At 50.2% G+C, this 21,038-nt stretch overlaps 1 protein-coding gene across 10 annotated transcripts in view; it reads right to left on the bottom strand.

Annotated features, from left to right (window-relative positions):
- SRCAP (Snf2 related CREBBP activator protein) overlaps window positions 1-15,356 on the bottom strand; it is a 29,612-nt gene extending 14,256 nt beyond the window's left edge. Inside the window, exons 1-14 of one of the 10 annotated variants that reach the window (XM_075928867.1) lie at window positions 15,087-15,356; window positions 12,247-12,314; window positions 9,495-9,727; window positions 7,755-7,994; window positions 7,232-7,417; window positions 4,656-4,796; window positions 3,985-4,219; window positions 3,404-3,681; window positions 3,070-3,160; window positions 2,845-2,949; window positions 2,032-2,187; window positions 1,690-1,949; window positions 1,436-1,613; window positions 1,025-1,161 (exon numbers count right to left, since the gene is read on the bottom strand). In XM_075928867.1, coding sequence (XP_075784982.1) covers window positions 1,025-1,161; window positions 1,436-1,613; window positions 1,690-1,949; window positions 2,032-2,187; window positions 2,845-2,949; window positions 3,070-3,160; window positions 3,404-3,681; window positions 3,985-4,219; window positions 4,656-4,796; window positions 7,232-7,417; window positions 7,755-7,994; window positions 9,495-9,539 — 2,052 coding nt within the window. In that variant the 5' untranslated portion in view covers window positions 9,540-9,727; window positions 12,247-12,314; window positions 15,087-15,356. Of the gene's footprint in view, window positions 1-1,024; window positions 1,162-1,435; window positions 1,614-1,689; window positions 1,950-2,031; window positions 2,188-2,844; window positions 2,950-3,069; window positions 3,161-3,403; window positions 3,682-3,984; window positions 4,220-4,655; window positions 4,797-7,231; window positions 7,418-7,754; window positions 7,995-8,129; window positions 8,286-9,494; window positions 9,728-12,246; window positions 12,315-13,090; window positions 14,711-15,086 lie in introns of those variants that run through there. The other 9 variants (XM_075928863.1, XM_075928859.1, XM_075928858.1 and 6 more) reach the window with 9 other exon arrangements.
- Window positions 15,357-21,038: the final 5,682 nt, after the last annotated feature.

The raw sequence follows: 21,038 nt of genomic DNA on the forward strand, positions 1-21,038 counted from the left end.
CTTCACAGAAACCGTGCACAGCTCTGGTTCCAGAAAGATAAATGCAAACCGGAACTGGTGCACAGAAAAGCTATGAAGATGACCAGGCAAATGGAGGGCTGATCCCACCAGAGAAAGCTGGAAGAGCTTGGCTTATTTAGCTTAGTCAAATGAAGACTGAGGGGGATCTGACTAAGCTGTATAAATATGCTGGGGGAGGAGTAAATATCAAGGAGGGGGAAGAGCTATAAAGGGCAAGGCGGGCTTAAGAACAAATGGTTATAAACTGGCCATGAACAAATTCTATCTGGAAATTAGGTTTCCAACAGGTTCTGGAGCAGCCCCCAGCGGTTCTGGGAGCAAAAATCTTCATTAGTTCTAAGGGAGATGATGGGGTTGCTTGTGTTGACAGGAGGGAGATTTCTTATGCTCCTAAAGCTCATGCTTCAGCTATCCACTGGCAGGGGTCAGGAAACGATCTCACCATGCATTCCATTTCTGTGATGCTTTAATCATTGCCTTCCTCTGAAGTATCAGGGATGGGCAGGGCTCACTGAACCGCGGCAAACCCTACTCACCAGCTGCGCTGTCCGGCGATGTGCGCATGCGCAGAGCGCCAGAACCCGGCTCGTCCGGGTTGCAATCTACTCGCCATGGGCAAGTACACTGCATTATTTGTAGAGCCCTGGGGATGGCCATGCTGGAAATGGGACATGGGAGGGCAGCCAGGGCGCACACATACACAGTCTCTCTAAATTACTTGACTGGCTGGTCCAACTGATCACCATATGTGGGGCTAGGAAGGAATTTTTCCCCAGGTCAGACTGGCAGGAATCCTAGGTTGGGAGAGATGATTTCCCTTTCCTCTACAGCATGTGGGGGCAGGTTTTTGGCTGGGTTCATCTGGGGCTCTCACACTCAGTCTGTATGACTATTACACTCACCCCCCTCTGCCAGGGAGAGCAGACAACCCTCAGCCACTGTGGAGAGTCAGTCCTGTATCCCATTTGCTGGGTGCACTGGGGGTGAGGAAGGGGATCCTCACCTGCCGCTTGAGCTTGCGCTCCTTCTGCGCCCCATAGTAGGTGAGGATCTTGAAACTGGGGCACCAGCGCTTGATCTCCATCTCCCAGTTCAGCATCACGCTGGTGGGCACGATGATCAGGTGGGGCCCCCAGCTACCTGTGGGACCAACACAGAGCAGAGCTGCTCTCAAGCTGCAGGCTCAGGGACCTTGGCGCGGCAGTCACTGCCACACGCACGCCCCTGCCAATGAGCCTCCGCCAGCCCTGGGGAAGGGAGCTCCATTTCCACAGCCTTTCAGCTCTGAGGTTCTCTGTGGGGAAGGTGGCTACTGCGATCCAGGCATCTGGGCCCACCCATGCAGGATTCCCCCTTCCTCTCTTGTTCCCAGCAGAGATGGAGCTGCCCAGGAAGGACTGTCCCACCCCCTCACCCTTCTCGCAGGCCAGATGAGCCAGCAGGGAGATGGTCTGGATGGTCTTGCCCAGCCCCATCTCGTCCGCCAGGATCCCGTTGAGCTTCTTTTCGTACATGGTGACCAGCCAGTCCAGGCCGATGTGTTGATACTCCCGTAGGGTCCCCCGCAGCAGGTAAGGGATAGGCGTCTTCACCTGCACAATGGGGGAGGGGCTTAGTCTGCTGCCTTCTCCCCTTCTCTAGCCCCCTCCCCACTGCAGTCCTGCTTACCTGGGTGGTGGCCAGGGTGTAGCCCTTGGGCTGAAGGCTCTCGGCAGTGGCTGCAATGTCCGTGATCTCCTTCTTGGGTCCCAGGGCAGGGGCTGCGTCGTTGCCCCCCTCTCCCCGATCCTCGTCCCTTTTCAGCAGATACTCCACACCAAAGTCTTCCTCCCGGCTTGCTGTCGTCACTTCCTCAGTGGTGGCATCCTCCTCCTCCTCTTCCTGGCTCTCCTCCTCTACCTCCTCGCTCTCCTCCTCTGTGGTGGAGTCTGGGAGAAGATCCAGCCAGCATAAGCACTGCCTTAAGACACCCACTTTCGCCTCAGACCGCACCACCTCCTCCTTCCATACCTGACTGGCTGCTGTGGTCCTCATCCTCAGACTCTTCCTCATACTCCGAGGTGCTGGGCTCCGAGGCACCCGAGGAGCTGTCCGACTCATCCATCTCAAAGTCCGAGGCGTAGGCGCCAGCATATTTCTGCAGCAGCTCCTCCATGGGTAGTTCCCCTGCCAGACAGCGACTGGGTCAGAGGGCACTTGGGGATGTGTAGAGGCTGGGATCGGGCAGGGTGATGTCATGTCCCACTGCGCCCTGGGACTAAATGTCTCTCCAGATCTGTAACGCAGCCAGCACAGGACAGACCTGGCTGCGGGTTGCAATGGAGAGGTTCCTTTGAGCACCAGCTACCAAATCCCAGCCTATGGGGCCAGGCAGGGACCTGTTTAAGTGCTCTCTGAACGCAGATGACATAATGCAGGGGATGGTGGAACAGTGAACCTGCGTCCCTCAGAGACCCAAGCCACATTGAATGTTGGGGCTGGAGTCAGTCCAGTTCCACGATGCCTGGTCCTTCAGGGCTCAGGAATGAGGCAGCACTGAGGGGAAGGTGCAAGGACTGATTTCAACATGAGATTCCAAGAATAAATCTGCCAGATAAAGATTTGGGGCATCCCAAGGTGTTGGATTTGGCTCCACTGCTGGGGTTATTACCCTGTCCTGAGATCTTCACACTCCGGAGGACTCCATCCCCTAGCAAGCTTGGGTGGGTAAAACCTCTATCACCCGTTCAGTTAAATGACAGGGAAGGATCCTAGAGGTAGGAGGACAATTAGGCCTGTCCCAGCCCATTCCTAGACATGCTCTCCACAGACCCCCCTCCATACCTTCCCGGGCCAACTCATCCAGTTCGTTCCTGTGATCCATGTCCCCTTCCAGCTTCTCTTCAGCATCAATTGTCTCCTCTTCATCCTCAGCTGAGAGAAAGGGGGCTGTATTACCATGCAGATTGGGGAGAGTCCTGTCAATTCATCAGCCCCACCAGCGGCAGCCAGGTCACCTCCCATCCATCCAGAACCTAGCCACACCAGCAAATCCCTTGCTATGCTCACCTTCCTCCTCATTGGCTGTGAACTCCTCGTCCTCCTTGTCAGGCTTCCACGGCCTTTTGTTCCTCTGTATGACAGACTTTTCTTTCTCCTGCTGGAGGCATGAAGAACAGGGCTTGGAGAGGAGGATGGGCCAGGCCCTTCCGCACCAGGAGAGCTTTGGCCCTTCCAAGCCCTCCTACCCTTCTCCAGGACAGTGGACAGGAAGGGAGGTGCTTGCTCTGAGCAAAATGCTGCCTCCGTCGGAGTGTCCCAGCTCCTACCTCCCAGACTGTCGCTGATCACCAAACCCCTTAGCCTCCCTGGCAGGTCTGACCCACCCATCAGCCAGCTTTACCATCTTCGATTGTTGCTCTACCTCCTCCTCACTCTCCCCCGCTGCCTCCTCTTCCTCCTCCTCATTTTCGGAGCTGGAGGTAGAGGGGGCAGTGATGCAGGAATTCTCCAGGATCTGGGCAGGCAGGGACTGCAGCAGCTCCTCTAGGGGCAGCTCACTCTCCTGCTTCAGCAGCTCTATCTCACGCCGATGCGTCTCCGAGTCGTTCCCTTCCTGCTGTTCCTCCACCTCAATCGTCTCCTCATCGTCTGACTCCTCATGGGGCTGGAAGTCCCCATCTGCAGAAGGTTGAAGCGAGGGTGAATCTGGGGCAGTGACAGCAAGTGGGAAACCCTGGGAGATCTGGAGCCTTTTCCCCTTAGGAGTCAGCAGCTGATTGGGCCCTAGGCGGACAGGATTGGAAGACTCAGAGGATGGGACATGGAATCTTTTCTCTTTAGAGCGTGCCAGCTCCAATCCAACCCCAGGCCAGGAGAGACTAGCTAGCTCAGGGGAAAAAGATTCAAGACCTTTAAGTCTAGGGAGGACTGGCTGGCTCAAGGTGAGCAGGAAATGGGATGCTGGGTGCTTTGATTCCCTACCTTCATCATCGGTGAGGTGTGTGGGTGGCGGGGGGCTGGACGCGGTGGAGCCAGCGTGGGAGGAACTGATGTGGGAGGAGGAGCCAGTCTTGCTGGCAATGGGAAAAGTCTCGTTGAGGCTCTGAGTCAGCAAATCTGAGTACTTCTCTGTTTGGCCCACAATGAAGTCTAGCTGCAGGTCCAAGGCCTTCTTTCTCTTTTCCTCCAGGCGAGACTGCTGCTTGAACTGCACCACCTGCCGATGGAGGGCCAGGGCAGGGAGGGACATCAAAGTGAAAGAAAAGAGTTAGAGGGAGGTCTCAATAGGTAGCATATTGTTAAGACTGTCGTACTCGCTTCTGCAGACCCTTCCTGCTATGGCCCACCTGAGAGGCAAAAGGAAATCTCCTCTCCGATGACTATTCTACTGATTGATACCAGATGCCGTGTTAGCAAAACCCACCCTGAAGCAGTGAAGAGGCAGAGACCTAGGGCTAGAGAGTCCTGATGCTCAAGCTGAAGCAACAGAGAGCAGGAGATGCTGGTACAGAGAAACCCGACAGCCTAAGCGAGAGTAGCAAATAGGCACAGATACCAGGCTAAAGAGGTCTGTATGTGACAATTCTTATTTGAAGAAGCCCAGGCCCAAAGCCAGCCTGGGTGCTCCCTCCAGTGCTGGGTACCCTACCCACCTTCTCCACATTGCTCCAGAACTGCTTGACCTCTTTGGCGATGGAGGAGGCGATGCGCCTCAGCTTGGCCTGCTCTTCCCGCTTAGCTCGCTCCTCCTTCTGCTTCTGCTCTTCATGGTGCCGGATCACCATCCGTACAACCTGGAGGAGGTGAGGGAAGAGGGTGAGATGCATGCATGGAGGGAATGGGTCAGCTCCAACCCAGGGCTGACTGTACTGGGGACGGGGAGATCTCTCTAACTGGAGCTATAGCCCAGGAACATGCTGCCAACCAACAGCTGGGACACTAGCCACAATTTGAGGAGGAGGATCAGGAAGGTTTTCGTTTAGTGCATAGGACAGACAGGTCAAGCCTAGATGGAGCAAAGGAACATGGACAGACAGAAGGGCGCTTGGATGTATGGCAGACAGATGGCACCTGGATGGATTTCAGAGCCTTTGGAAATACTCTCTCTTAGACCAGAAGGTCTGTTCTCAGGGCAGAACTCCCAGAAAAGCCCCTGAAGAATGTGCCAGCAGTCTCACAAAGCTGCTGAGGACAGGTTTTGAACTCACAGAACATGGGAGCTATCCAGCTATCTTGACACCAGGCGACCTGCAAACACTCTATCTTGCAACAGACACCCTGTCCTTCTGCATATCTACCCTCTTTGGCATGGCTGGATGGACAAAACACTATTCTTTTTTAATCAGATTTTCAACATTTAAATTAGCTAGAGGTTTTATATTAAAATAAACCTATTTAATACTAAATTTGAGTCACAGGCAAAGCACCTGGAACCAGAGTTTGCTGTAGTGGTAAACCAACTTTTGACAGAAGTAACCTATTCTGCACCTGAAGACTAATTTTCTTCAGTTCTGTTTTATCCAACTAATTCAGTTGAATGACTAGTTATTTCATAGTAATAAACCAGTTGGGTGTGGAAAATGCAGAAAAGTTATTTTTTTTCTTCCTTTCCTAAGAATAAAAATTAGGTGTGAGAGGGAGAGATCTACTAGTTCTAAAATTTTGAAGGAGATGGTGACCAAAAACATAATTCAGTGAACTAAATGCTTCCTTTGTTTAATAAATCAGTTAGTTTTCCATATAAAACATATTTTGATTCTTCTCTTATTTGTCTGACATGAAAATGCTGTTTTTGTGCAATTTCCAAATAGAACTTAACATGAATAATAAAAATAAATCTACTAAACAACAAAATATATCATTCACTGTTTTTAACCAATAATAAATGTTAAAATTAAGAATCTGAAAAAATGTAAGTTAAACTATACACTTGGTTAAATAACTCCTGGGGAATTCTACACCAAAAATTTAAATTTCTGAGCACGGTAATTTATAATTCTGCATATTTGTCAAAATAACACTATATAATCATACCAGTTTCAATTATTTTGCTTATTTATTTCAAAATACCTGTCACCAACTCTGTAATAATGCAGACAACAAAAAAGATTCAGAATATGTTTCTGACCGATTCCTTGCCATGTATGTTAATACAGAACTCTGAGTAATAATTAATTTAAGCTACAATAAAGAATCACATTTCCTGCCCCCCTCAGAAGCAGTGCAAAGGCTTGGAGGAGTCAAAGGTAACAGAGGAGCTGAGAGAGGGGGAAGTAACTGCTGGAAAGGAGTGTGGGTGTGCACTTGGAGGGCTGTTGGATATGGGTGTGAAATTAATGGATTTTTTTTGAAAGGGGGGGAGGGGAGTAATTGTTAGGGAGCTACTCCCATGCAGAGCCTGGATGACCTTAGCCCAGTGGTGCGCAACCTGCTGCCCGAGGGCCACATGCAGCCTATCAGGATTCTGTATGTGGCCCGTGAGACGTTTTGTTTATCGTTGCCCACATGCAGGGTTGCCAGATTCTGCTGATTTCTGTCTGTATAGTGGGTTTTTTCCCACAACTGGTATTGCTAAAGAGACACCACATAAACCAAAGGCACATGAAGTGAGTTGTGAGCTGATGCACACTACATTGACTAAGAGGGCCACATGCTCCCTCTGCATCCAATCAAGCACTGCTAGGGTTAGAGTTAGGGTATATTTAGTTGTAACGCAATTGTTATACTGGTTACCAACCAATGAGAATAAATGTTTCTTTAAAAAAACAACTAAAAATGCAAAACAAGAGTTAAATAAACAATTTAAATCAAGATTACCTGCTTGCAGATTTAAATCTTGATTAAAATCACTTATACACCTTCAATTTAAATCAATCAGCCCTGCAGTGTGGTTTGACCTACACTGGAATTCCGAAATTTGACACTCAATGACTCTCATATTGTAGATATCCCAGGGGGCCTGGTGGGTGCATAATGCTGGCTGAAATGAATCCTGCTTGGGAGCCATAGTTTTGAGCCCAAGGTGTATGTAAAAGTGAGTTAGAAGACCTAGAACATTTTGATGTTATATTTTCACAGGTTCATCTCAAATGTCCACAGTTTGCACCATTTACTCTGCCCTGCAGCTCCTAATGGTACAACTATTTCCAAGATAATCCATGCCCACCTTTGTGTTTTTAGGGGACTTAATAAACCAGCCAGAGCTGTTTGAGGGAGAGGTAGAGCTCACCTTCCTGGCCACACCCCTCTTCCAACGGCGCTCCTGGGCGAAGTCTGCTGAAAGCCACTGCATCTCCTCACAGAGGTAATCCCAGTGCACCTTGGGGCGAACTGGCTCTGGCACCTTGGAGAGCCTCTTTAAGGACCAGAAACCCTCCTTTTTCATCTCTGAGATGCGGTTCTCAATCTCTGCCTCCTAGAACACAGCACCAAGTCAGCGGGGATGCCAGGGAGACCCACAGAACAATTGATGGCTGAGATCCATCTGACCCTAAATTGTGATGTCCCACAGTGACACAGGAATAAGGGATCTAGAAGGGATATGAGTCACATTACCTCTCCTCCCTAGCCAGGGCACCCCGATGGGGTCTGGATCATTACACCTCCCCTCCCCCACCAGATTTCCTTAAGGGCATCTGGGTCATGCCTCCCACTCCCTTCCACCCCCCACACTCCTTGAGGGAATCTGGGTCATGGCCCTGGGAGCATGGAGTACTCCAGCCGAGGGACCCTTCAGACAGTCAGCTCCTCACATGCTTGGCCTGCTCAGCGATCTCAGCGTGCGTCTTGTCCCACATGCTGGCTGGGTCCGAGGCATAAGCCCCCGGGGACGCCAGAGCTTTGCTCTGCAGCCTGGGCACATCAAAGCCCAGGTGACTGTCCAGGGAGGAATCGTGAGTGAGATGTGGCGGCGAGATGCTGCCGCTGGAGGCAGGTGACCCCGAAGAGGCCGGTGACACAGGATTGCTCCCCGTCATTTTGTCTGGTGCAATCTGGGGGCAAAAGAGGATGATGTGACTGGGACAGTCTCTGCCACAGCTACATATGGAACCAGTGAATTCAGAAGCCCTTTCAGCCTAAAGACCACAAAGTGCTTTTCTGCATATATATGCACAAGAAAGGCTTGCCCAGTACTGAGACGCAGCTGTCTCTGTGTGGGGCTGTTTATAGAGGGATCCCTCATGCAGCACTGAAGCACAGCCAGCTCTGGGTTGAGGCATGGCTTCTATTTATCAGCTTCACATAACAATTCTGGACAGGAAGTGACAGAATCTCATATCCACCTGAAATTACAGAAGACATTAAGGAAGCAGAATGGAATTACATTTAAAATTTGAACAAAACAGTAAGATTCACATTCCAAGTCTTGAAAAAAAGGGCCAGGACAGCTTTAATAGAAAGGGGTTTTGACTCATTTTAAATCTCTTGATGTAGCGATACTCAGATCTCAGTGGTTCCGGAGCCAAATTAGTGATCAACATTACCCAAAAGAGCTGCAGTAGCATGAATTCCTTGTATTCACTACAGTACTATACATTTTGTTTTGCTGTATGTTCTTACAGCAAAATAAATGACCAAGTATTCTTATTTTATCAACTACAGTTGGTTAATAACACAGTACAAACATCTTGATAGGGTAATAATTAAGTTACATGGTGTTTAAATATCATAGGTTGCGAAGAGTCACACATTAAAGAGCCACTTGTGGTTCCGAGCCTCAGCCTGAGTATCACTGTCTTAATGAAAGATTTACAACTTTAAAAGCCTGGTTTACATTACAGAGTTAAGTCCATGCACACTGTCTTCTATCAACCTAGTGGTGGAAGTGGCTTTACTTAAATTTGGCCTCTCTATGCTGATTTAGTAATACCACCTCCTCAAGCAGCATAGTCACCATTGATATAATTAGGTCAATTCAGTGGCGACGTAGACACTGGGTTGCTTTTGCCAACTGTTGCTGGCTTTCAGAAGCCGTCCCACAGTGACAATACAATTGATACAAGTGCTCCTAGTGAGAATATGTACCATGAACACAAGGAGCCAAATATGCACCTGCACAAGTGATTTAACAACAGAAGTGTCTGTATGTTGACATAATTTAGGTCAACCTAATTTTGTAGCACAGACAGTGACTGCCAGCACAGCACTGGGGAAAGCACTGGCTACAAAGGAAAAGTGCCCCCTAGCTTCGCATTGGGGTTGGCACTGACTGAAGCGGGAGTGCTCCCTACCATGCAGCACAGCTTTCCCAGTGCTGGCCTTAGGCATTGGGGTCAGCATTTACTGAGGGGAAAGAATGGCCACCGAGTGATCCCAAACCCTGCTTCTTGCAGTACAGCTCCTTCAAGTACCACACTGGGGTCAGCGCTCACTGCAAGAGTACTCCTCCTCCCCCAAACTCCCAGCAGCATTCAAGTCTCTCCAGTTCTCCCACCCAGGCAGCAACTCAGCACATCCCATCTCAGACCCAAGGCTAGGCTGGGAGCCCCTACCTCACTGCGCAGTGCATGGTGCTGTCGGGGAGGGTGGCTCTGCATTTTACTGATCCCTTGCTCTTCGCCTCGCGCCCCGATAGCTTTGCTCGTGGCCGAAGTGCTGTCGTCCTGCTCCAGTGCATGCTGAGAACCGGCCTCATTCTGGTCAAGCAACTGCTGGGACGAGCTGTCCAGCTCCTGGGTCCCCTGGCAGCCCAGCCTGCGCTCGGGGCTGCCTGTCTCTGAATCACCTGCAAGAGATGTGGAAGTAACCTCAAACATGGATTCACACTGCTGGCTGGGTCTTCTGAGGAGACTCCTCTGCTACCAAAGGCTGTCCATATTCAGAAGGCAACACACATCTCCTCTGTGGAGACTCATACAACAGAAATAGAGGAGTACAGGCAGTCCCCGGGTTACGTACAAGATAGGGACTGTAGGTTTGTTCTTAAGTTGAATTTGTATGTAAGTCGGAACTGGTACATATTGTAGGGGAAACTCTAGCCAAACATTTCTCCAGAGCTCAGTTTTATTCTCCCACACCTCACTTCCCTCAGTCCTTTATTCTCAAGCTGAGGTGTCTGCTGAGAAAAGCCGCAGAGGACGCGGGCGGTGGGACCGCGGCGCGTCTCGGCGGTCTGCTGGGGGGAGGGGGGGCGCAGCTAGTGTGGGGTTGCCTCACCCCGTTTGTAAGTAGGGATCCGATGTAAGTCGGATCCATGTAACCCGGGGACTGCCTGTATGTCTGATTAACGGTTAGAGGAGGGGGCTGAGAGTCAGGACTCTAGATTCCAGCCCTGGCTCTAGGAGAAGTGGGGTCTAGTGGGGTAGAGCAAAAGGGAACAGAGTCAGGACTCCTCAGTTGTTCTATGCTCTGGGGTAGATGCTCATCTTTAATGAAAAAAAATTCTTAAGTTTATAACGAGGAAAAACTTTGTCCTTAACTACACTGCCTTTTGCTCCCAATTCTACCTGTCAATCAAACATCAAGAACTAGGAACTAAATTCAAAATAAGGTACACTTTAATTTCAATTTTTGTTCATATTTTAACAGCCACTGAAATTGGGTTAGGCAGAAATGCAAAGTACTCCACTTAGGAAGGAACAATCCGTTTCACACATACTGAATGGAAAGTGACTGTTTAGGAAGGAGTACTACAGAAAGGGATCTAGGGGTCATAGTGGACAAGTTAAACATGAGCCAACAGTGTGACACTGTGGCCAAGAAAGCAAACAGAGTCTGGGATGCATTAATAGTAGTGTTGTGAGCAAGATATGAGGAGTCATTCTTCCACTCTACTCTGTGCTGATTAGGCCTCAATTGGAGTACTGTGTCCAGTTCCGGGCACCACATTTCAAGAAAGATGTGGAGAAATCGGAGACGGTCCAGAGAAGAGCAACAAAAATGATTAAAGGTCTAGAAAACAAAAGCTATGAGGGAAGACTGAAAGAACTGGGCTTGTTTAGTTTAGAAAAGAGAAGACTGAGACGGGACATGATAGCAGCTTTCAAGTACCTAAAAGGGTGTTACAAGAAGGAGGCGGGAAAATTGTACTCTTTGACCTCTGAGGATAGGACAAGGATAAATGGTCTTAAATTGCCACAAGGTAGGTTTAGATTGGACATTAAGAAAAACTTTCTTTCAGGGTGGTTAAACACTGGAATAAATTGCTTAAGGAGGTGTGGAATCTCCATCACTGGAGATATTTAAGAGCAGGTTAGACAGACACCCGTCAGGGATGATCCAGACAGCTCTTGGTCCTGCCGTGAGAGCAGGGGACTGGACTTGATGACCTCTCGAGCTCCCTTCCAGTTCTAGTGTTATACGATTCTATGAAATTTGGCCTCATCTAAGTTTTTTAAAAAAAATCTGCATTGATTTACAATTGGTATGTTAAAATGCATGCAATTGATTAACCGTGTAATAACTTAAAAATTCAGCAGTTATATGCAGAGTGGCAGCCAGTTCCCCAGGAGCTGGTGCGTGCCAGGAGCTGGCTCCCACGTGCCACCCTGCTCCCAAGGAGCTGGCTGCTGCCCCAGATACAGAACAATATGGGCCAGCAGGTGGCTCTCTGGATGCTGAACCAGAAGCTTCATGTAGCCATTTGGGTACTGATAAGCCATTTGGGCACCCAGCTTGTTGGTCCCCTGTTTAAATAGCTACACTCTTACATCACTCTAATCGATATGCACCGTATCAACTCCATAATACAGACACAGTCCACTGGCTAAGTTGGAAGAGTTGATCAGGAAGTTTCCAAGTTCAGCATCACTAGTATAGGCACTATTTTAATGCATCTAGGGCTGAGGTTTGAAACTGAAACTAAAAAATTATCTTATTTATGCTATTATTACAGCAGCATAGATGCATGAGTCACAAATCAGAATCCCACCGCACTAGGTTGCATACAACAACAGAACAAGACAGATGCACTGTGTTCAAAATACTTCTGTTTCCTGCTAGGAGAAAACTTTAGGCTGATTCTCAGTTTGACACAGGGAATCCAAGTGGTTTAATCAACCTCTGCCCATCGAGTCCCTCAGCCCTTTTAACCAGTGATCTGTGTTTTTCCATCACCTTCTAATTTGGGATTCCAAAGAGGGGGAAGGATACACTTGCTGAAATGCTCCTGCCTGTGGAGTGGAACATGACACAGCTCTGGAGAACATCCAAAGCTTCCTTTGCAAAGGGCAATGCTATGCTGCTGGTGTCCTCCAAGAAGGGGACCAATGCCGGAGCCACCCAAACAGCATGTCCCAACCATACCTGTGTGAGCTGAGAACTCCTCGTCAGACTCCACTTCCACGGTTTCTCTTTCCCGGGGAAGACTGCTCCTGCAATAAGATGGGACAGGATGGGGGCATGGGTCCAGACTTCCCCCACATTTCACACCTGAGAGGTAACAAATAATCCATTCCAGCCTTTTCTCTCAGAGTGTATTCCACAAACATAGACTCCGGCCACTTCCTTCCACTTTTCCCTGCACCCTTAGTTCAACATGGTTCACACAAACCAGTCCTTGGGTCTAGCTAAACCTGTCTCTCCGGGACTGAAATGCAGCTGGCAGACTACAAATCCAGCTGCAGGATATAGCGGAGAGTTTTCTCTGAGCACCAGGTACCAAATCCTTGCCTATGGGGAGAGGCAGAGACCTGTTCAGGGTGCTGGGAGAGGCAGGGATGGGGATACCCTGCCTGTCCTAATGCATAGTCTGAGAGAAATCTGCCGTCAATAGCAATGCTTGGATGTTGTCAAGCCAGATATAACACATCTCCACTTAGCTAGCTGGCTTGTCTGCAAAGTCTGGTGTCCCAAAGGGACAGGATGGAGTTGAGAGCCCAGACACCTGCCTTTTCTCCTCCAATCCCATCCCACTTCCCCACCCACTGCCTTGCTCCATGTTGTTACTGCATCCTATCCCTTACACACCCATATTAGCCCTTCTCAGCCCTTCACTCCTTTCTAATCTCCCATGCTCTGATCTATTGATGCTCTGGTAACCCAATCTTTGCCTACCCTGTGACCCCTTCCTAACCCACCCCCCAATACCCAATCCCATTGACATTATCTGCTAACCCCTGCCCCCAATCACAAACTTCATTCTGCTTACCACATTACTATACCCCCACACCATAACCTGTGTATCCCTGTAAACCACAATCCTACTACACCTTCCTGTTTCCTGGTCCCAATGTGCCTAGCTGCTCATTGTTAACCTATAACCTACCCCCTACCAATCCCACAGTCCCACTTCCCCACACTTTCAGGCCAGTCACTTTGTGTCCCACCACCACCAGTTCACTCATTCCCTGATCCAGCTGTGCCCACCCTGGTCCCTGGTGTCCTGTCTTTGCTAACTCAGGCTCCCCGTGACCCCACTCTGTATTGCTGTGCTCTGGAACATCCTGATTGTGTCCCGACATCCCAGTAAGCCCATGCCCAACCACCTCCAATCCTGTTATTCCCTGACCCCGTACTGCCAACCTCCTAGCTCTGTATCCCTTCATTGCCAATGCCCACCCCACAGATTCTGTCACCCCATGTTTGACCCCTGCCAGCTCATGACCCTGCCTTGCCAGCCCCTGCACACCATGCCCTGCCACCACCAACTCTGCCAATGCCTGACCCTGTCCCACTAACTCCCTCATTCTGTGCCTTCCCAATACCAAACCTGCCAGTCTGAGCCCTTCTCCTTCCTTTGCTCCCAATGCAAAATCACATCCCCCCATCCTCCATCCACATCCCACATCCCCTTCCAACTCCGGCACCTCTGGACTTTGCCTGGATAACACAGCCACTCTGCTTCCCACCACCTTCAACCCACTAAGTCTTGGATCCTGCTCTGCAAGCCCTGTCACCCCTTTTCCCACTATCCCAGATGCTTCTACCTCCTGACCCGGTCTCATTTTTGCCTCCAGCCTCCTTGACACCTGAACCCATCCTGCCAACCCAGTCACATCAAGATTTTGTCCCACCACTCCAGATCCAGATCCTGCCACTGCTACACCCTGGTCCTGTCCTGCCAGCCCTACCAACTCCATCCTCCTGTAACATGTGTCATTCAAGCCTGATACCCTGGGTACCATCACCACATCCATTGACCCACTCACGCGCTGACCCCGTCTTTTTACTGCACATCCCTTTACCTCCAACCCCAGGACCGTCGGATCCCATCCAGCCAACCCTGGTACTTTGTCCCTCTGTATCATTAAACCTGCCAAATCCATCATCTGATATCCCCTATATCCCATTAACCCCATTACCTCACAAGTCTGTCTTGCCAAGCCTGTCACCCCTATGTCCACCATCTCCCGCTTCCCAACACTCCCTGGTGCCAACTTCCTTTTGCCAACCACCTCTGTCTTGTCTAGAGCCTGTCCTGCATCTGCTGTCACTACTAACCTTGGCACGCTGTGTCCCCGAGACCCTTGCTTTAAACTGACAATCTCCCACATCCCCTGCTCCTGCCCCACCACTCCCAGTGCTCCCTGCTCCTGCCCCACTACCCTGGGTGCCCCTTGCTCCACAAACTCCATGACTGCCTGTTGTGCCGAACCCTGCCCCTGCCCCACTGACCCTGCAACTGCCTGTTCCACAAGCTCTGAGCCCCCGACCCTGCTCAGACACCCTCAGATCTGCCACCCCCGAGAGAGAAGCACGAGCTGGCTCCACAGCGCTGACCCCACTGCAACCCACCCCCTCTTGCCCTGTGACCTCTAACCCCTGCCCTCCCTCAGCGCCCGCCCTCCCCCCTTGGCCCCTATTCCCAACCCAGCCCCTTGCTCCCCAGCCCCTAACACCCTTTGACCCCCACCCCGACGCCCCGTGCCCTTTGACCCTTTAACCTCTGACCCCTACAGCCCAACACCCTCTTGCCCCGTGACCCCACCATCCCTTTGCCCTTTGACCCCACCCCCGCACTCCCCAGAGAGGCTGCTCCCCCTAGGGAGCGTGGCTGTTACTGCCGCGCGGGCAGGGGGAGCGGCCGTTGGCGGCGCGCGCGCTCCCTCCTGCCTCGGGCCCCCCTCCCTCCCCAAGCGCATCTCGCGCCCCATGGGTCGGGGGGAGGGGGAGAGCGCGGAGCCCCGGCAGGGCCGCCATCTTACCTGGGTGGGAGGGGGGAGGAGGGAGGGAGGCGCCTCCTGCTCCGCCTCCTCCTGCCGCCGCCTCAGCCCCAGCGCCGCCGCCGGGCCAAATCCGCCGCCATCCACGGCCCCCCGGCCGCAGCCAGCCCGCCCCTCCCCGCGCGCGGGGTCCCCCGGCTCCGATCAGCCCTGCGCCGGCCCCTCCCCCCCGGATGCCGACCCCAAACCAGGCCCTGCCGAGCCAAGACGAGCCGCCGCGGCAAAATGGCGGACGCCACCACCTCCACCACCAGGGCCGGCTCTCCCCCCCCCCCACCCGCCCGCTTCGCCGCCAGCCAATTCTCGCGAGAGCTGCCTGAGGGACGCAGCCGGAGCCGCGAGGGACGACGGGAAGTGGAGTTCGGGCGGGACAATAGAGAACAGAGCGCGAGCGACAGCCGCAGAACCTCGCGAGAGCGCGAAGCGCGGGAAACGGAGTCAGAGTCCCACAGAGCGCTGAGCTCACGGAATTGTGGGAAATGGAGTTCTGCCCGCAGAAAGGGCGCAGGGGATGACGGGAAATATTGTTCCCCAGAGAAAGCTGGTTCATTGGGAAATGTTAAACCATAGAGCTGGGGCCGAGGGTCACACTGAGAAATGTAGTTCCATGCGGGGTGGGGTGGGGTGTCACAGACGAGGCTGCTGGGAATTGTAGTTCAGAGGACAGAAGAGGCTGCTGGGAATTGTAGTTCAGAGGGCAGAAGAGGCTGCTGGGAATTGTAGTTCCACGGAAGGGAGCAAGGGCTTTTCCCCTTGGATTTTGGGGGTGTATTTCCCTGCAACTCCAGTGAGAGTTCCCTGTACAGGGACCATGATCAATTGCCAGGACTTACTGTACAGGGAAACTAAAAGCCTTGTGATAGTTTTTCCGTGCACAATTTGCTGACGTGCACCTTTCACTGTTGCTCGTGTGCGGGGGCCAGCAGTGCCTTGGTCTAGACGGAGCTACGGCTGGGCTCTAGGGAGAAGGCGAGCAAGCAGCCGGGCGTTTCACTCAATTCTTGGGGACAGGAGTTAGCCCCCATTAGATGATCTTGTTGGGACCCTATAGGGTGGGGAGTCTCCACCAATGCATCCTGTGTCCAGTCCCACACCTCCCTGGTTGAACTAGAACAGAGTTGAGAAAAAGAAAACTTGCTTTTATTTAAACGCTCCCTACCCCCAGAGAGGGGATCCATCATTTCTGCATAAACAATCCCTGTGCAGAGCATCCCTGTTATAGGTCCAAGATACTTTCCAAAAAACATGGACGTATAGTGAAACAGCATAAAGAAGGGATTTTTTCCCCCTGCAACTGACTTCCGTTTGTGTGAATTGATTTTTGAGGGTTTTTTTTTGTGTGCGAGGTGAAGAGCAGGTAATGGGAGAACTTATAACACAACAGTTCCTACAAGCATCAACAACATTAGTGCAGAACCAAAATATACTGGGGAGACACATAGCAGGGACGCCCTGTAGTTAGTAGATAGAGCAGTGATTAAGGAGGGTGGGGCAGATGTCTGAGTTTCTGGAAACAGATACATGGCTGTGAGTGGAAGGCTGGATGGAGGGGTCCATGTGGGGATGAATGAAGGGAAAGATGGGCCTATGGAGGGATTGATCTAGATAAATGTGTATGGAAAGGGATGGATTTGGAATTGGATATATTGAATGTGTTTGTAAATAAAGACATGTTAAGTGGGTGTGGATTGAGAGGTATGTATGTGGAGGGAGGCAGGGATGGGGGCATGGATGAGGATAGATGGATTGGAAGTATGGACAGATTTAAATGAGTGTTCATGGGGAAGGATTAATGGATGTAGGTAACTGGATGAGGAAAGATGGGAGGATATAGGGAGGAAGAGGTATGCACAGGCATAGGTGGAGGGAAGGATCAATGTGCATAAGAACATAAGGATGGTCTTAATGGGTCAGACCAAAGGTCCATCTAGCCCAGTATTTGGTCTTCTGACTGGCCAGTCCCAGGTGCCCCAGAGGGAATTAAACAGAACAGGTAAACATCAAATAATCCATCACCCATTCCCAGCTTCTAACAGACTAGGGACACTATTCATGCCCATCCTGGCTAAGAGCCATTGATGGACCTATTCTCCATAAATTTATCTAGCTCTTTTTTCAACTCTGTTAAAGTTCTGGCCTTCACAACATCCTCAAGCAAGGAGTTCCATAGGTTTAATGTGCATAATGTGAATACTTTTTGTTTTAAATCTGCTATCTAAAAATTTCATTTGATGACCCTTCATTCTTGTGTTATGGGCTCAAATAAATAGCTTTTCCTCATCTACTTTCTCCACGCTAGTAATGATTTTATAGACCTCTACCATATCTCCCCTTAGTTATCTCTTTTTTAAGCTGAAAAAGTCCCATTATTAAACTCTCCTCATATAGCAGCCATTCTATACTCTTAATCATTTTGTTGCCCTTTTCTGAACTTTTCCTAAGGCGAAGATATGTTTTTTGAGATGAGGCAACCACATCTGCATGCATTATTCAAGATTCGGACATAACATGAATTTATATAGAGGCAGCAAGATACTCTCAGTCTTATTTTCTATCCCCTTTTTATTCCCAACATTGTTTATTTTTGACTGCTGCTCTGTATTGAGTGGATGTTTTCAGAGAACTATCCACAATGACCCCAAGATCTCTCTCGAGCTGTTACCACTCATTTAGTCCCCATCATTTCTACATAGTTGGATTATATTTTCCAATATACACTACTTTGCTTTTATCAACATTAAAAGTCATCTGCCATTTTGTTGTGCTCTCATCTAGTTTTTTTAGATCGTTTTGAAGCTCTTCACGGTCTGCTTTGGATTTAACTATTCTGAGCAGTTTTGTATCATTTGCAAATTTTACCATCTCACTGTTTACCCCTTTCTCCAGATCTATTAATAGGTTGGTTAGGATTGGTACCATTACTGACCCCTGCTGGATACCATTAGTGTACTTAAGTCTTAGACAAGGTTCCTCACCAAAGGCTTTTAAGCAAAGTAAGCTATCAGGACCTTCCCTCCTATCCCATGTAATGGACTGATAACTGGTTAAATATAGGAAACAAAGGGTAGGAATAAACGGTCGGTTTTCAGAATGGAGAGGGGTAACTATATCCACACTGGCCCTCCATTGTCCCTATGCTTGTTGACCCCCTCAAAGAATTCTAGTAGATTGGTGAGGAATGATTTCCCTTTACAGAAACTATGTTGATTTCCCCCCAACAAACTGGGTGCCTCTAGACTGGCAAGATTTTGCGCAAAAACAGTAGCTTTTGCGCAAAAACTTGCCAGCTGTCTACACTGGCCGCTTGAATTTGCGCAAGAGCACTGACTTTGTAATGTATACAAAATCAGTGCTTCTTGCGCAAATACTTTCATGCTCCCACTTGGGAAAAAGCCCACTTGCGCAAGAGGGCCAGTGTAGACAGGAAAGAACTGTTTTGCGCAAAAAAGCCCCGATGGCTAAAATGGCAATCGGGGTTTTCTTCCGCAAAAGCACTTTTTGCGGAAATGCATCCGTGCCAATCTAGACGCGCTTTTGCGGAAATACTTTTAACGGAAAAACTTTTCCGTTAAAAGTATTTCCGCAAAATCATGCCAGTCTAGACACAGCCATTATGTTTATCCACGTGTCTGACAATTTTATTCCTTACTATAGTTTCAACCAATTTGCCAATACTGAAGTTAGACTTACCAGCCTGTAATTGCCAGGATCACCTCTAGAAACCTTTTTAAAAACTGGCATCACATTAGCTATCCTCCAGTCATTTGGTACAGAAGAGGATTTACAGGAGAGGTTATAAACCAGAGTTAGTAGATTCACAATTTCATATTTAAGTTCTTTCTGGAACTCTTAGGTGAATGCCATCTGGTGACTTGTTACTGTTAAATTTACCAGTTTGTTCCAAAACCTCCTCTGACACCTCAGTCTGGGACAATTCCTCAGATTTGTCACCTAAAAAAATGGCTCAGGTTTGGGAATCTCCCTCACATCCTCACCTATGAAAACCAATGCAAAGAACTCATTTAGTTTTTCTGCAGTGACTTATCTTTGAGTGCTCCTTAGCATCTCAACCATCCAGTGGCCTCACTGGCTGTTTAGCAGGCTTCCTAAACATTTTGTTATTACTTGGGCTTTTGTTCTTTTTGGCTTTCCTAATAACATTTTTACACTTCATTTGACAGAGTTTGTGCTCCTTTCTATTTCCTTCACTAGTATTTAACTTCCACCTTTTAAAAGATGCCTTTTTATCTCTCGCTGCTTCTTTTACTTGGTTAAGCTCCGATGGCACTTTTTTTGGTTCTCTTACTATACACTGCAAACAATTTCATTCCCTCTTTTGTCTCACTATTGTCCCCTAGGGAACAACAGTCAGATACAGTTGAACTATTCAGTGACTCTTCCCGGAACATCCTGCTTCATTCTGACGTAATAGGACCCAATAGGCCTCACCTTCACCCTAGTCCTGAGATCTGATTTCTGTCCTGAACAGACTCTGGCAGAAAGAATAATGACCTCTCTCCTGGTCACTCCCCTATTGCTCTTGATTCCACCCACTGGGGCAATGGGTCAGCATATCACTGCACAACCGGAGGTATCCCTACCCCTTGCTGTGGGTTCTGTTGGGACAGAACACGCCGGAGAATGATAAACACAGCGAATGATAATTCTGGATTGCTGCAGCACCAATTGAAAGTGAAGGCCCATTCCAAACTCACGAGTCCCAGAATTACCTCCCAGAATTGCCTTTGGCACAGAGCACCCATCCTGACCGCAGTAGGTAGGACCTGCTGACAGGGGAGGGGCACAGGGGGCAGTTACCCTGGTTCCTAGTGATTCAAAGTGTCCTGGTGCTCACAGGTGTTGCTAGAGCCCCAGGCCCCTTTAAATTGCCACCATAGGACCATGCCTTGCTCTGGGAGGCTCTGAGGGGTGCCATGGGCATGCACAGTGTTAAGGGCTGGCTGTTCCTGGCCCTTCCAGGCATGTGAAGCCAGCCTCCCCCCACCCCCAAACACACATAAAAACCTTGCCCAAGGAGACTATCTGCTCCGCTGCAGTAGACAATGATTAGGAATCCTCTGTAACATGGAGCATTTTCCCCATTTTGGTGAGCCCTTGAGGATGCGAGGCCCCAGCTCTGATCAATGCTTCTCCTCTTCCAGAGCCCAGGTGTCCTGGATCCCAGCCTTCCCTCCAACCCTATTTCATGCCTTCTGAACACAGAACCCCACCTAAACACAACTGGCTCTGGGTTGGCGCATCATGCCCGACATGGAGGAGCCCAGGGTCAAGGCTGCCTCAGCAGATGGTGATTGTGGGGAGGGCCACATGCCTTTGCTGCCAGTACCCTTTGCATAGCTTGCCACCATTTCCCCAGCCCCACAGCATCTCCTGCTGGCCTGGCTGGCGTTACAGGCTTCCCCAGCTGCTTCTCTACTCTGCTCTGCAGCGGGCTCCAGGGGGACATGCCAAAGGTCCCTGTGATGCACTGGCACAGGCGCTGCCATGGGGACGAAGCAGAGGAAATCTAAGCAGGTGCCAGTGCTTCTGACCTGCAAAGGGCGGGGCAGAGAACCAGGGAGATTCTGCCCCTTGCCAGTTGGGCGCCACTGGAACAGAAGGGACGGGGCATGCGGTTTTGAGTGCACAGTGAGTGCGCAGGGCAGGAGAGCCGCTACAGCTGTAGAGCAGGCATTAGGGCTATCATGCTGGAGGCTGCATGGACCCCTCCCCGCACAGGATGGGGGTCACCATGTCAGGGCCTTTGGGGACCTCTCCAGACATGGGTTGCACTGCACTGCAGGCCACGCAGACCCTCCCTGCATGGAATGGGGACAGCCACTGCACCCCACTCTGCTCACTCCGCTCCCTGAATGGATAAGGCCCCTGTTGGGCTTGGTGTTGCACAGAGAAACACTCCGGGGCCCCGTCCTG

Source organism: Pelodiscus sinensis, chromosome 4 (genome assembly GCF_049634645.1).
Source record: "Pelodiscus sinensis isolate JC-2024 chromosome 4, ASM4963464v1, whole genome shotgun sequence".
In the NCBI taxonomy this organism is placed as follows: Eukaryota; Metazoa; Chordata; order Testudines; family Trionychidae; genus Pelodiscus; species Pelodiscus sinensis.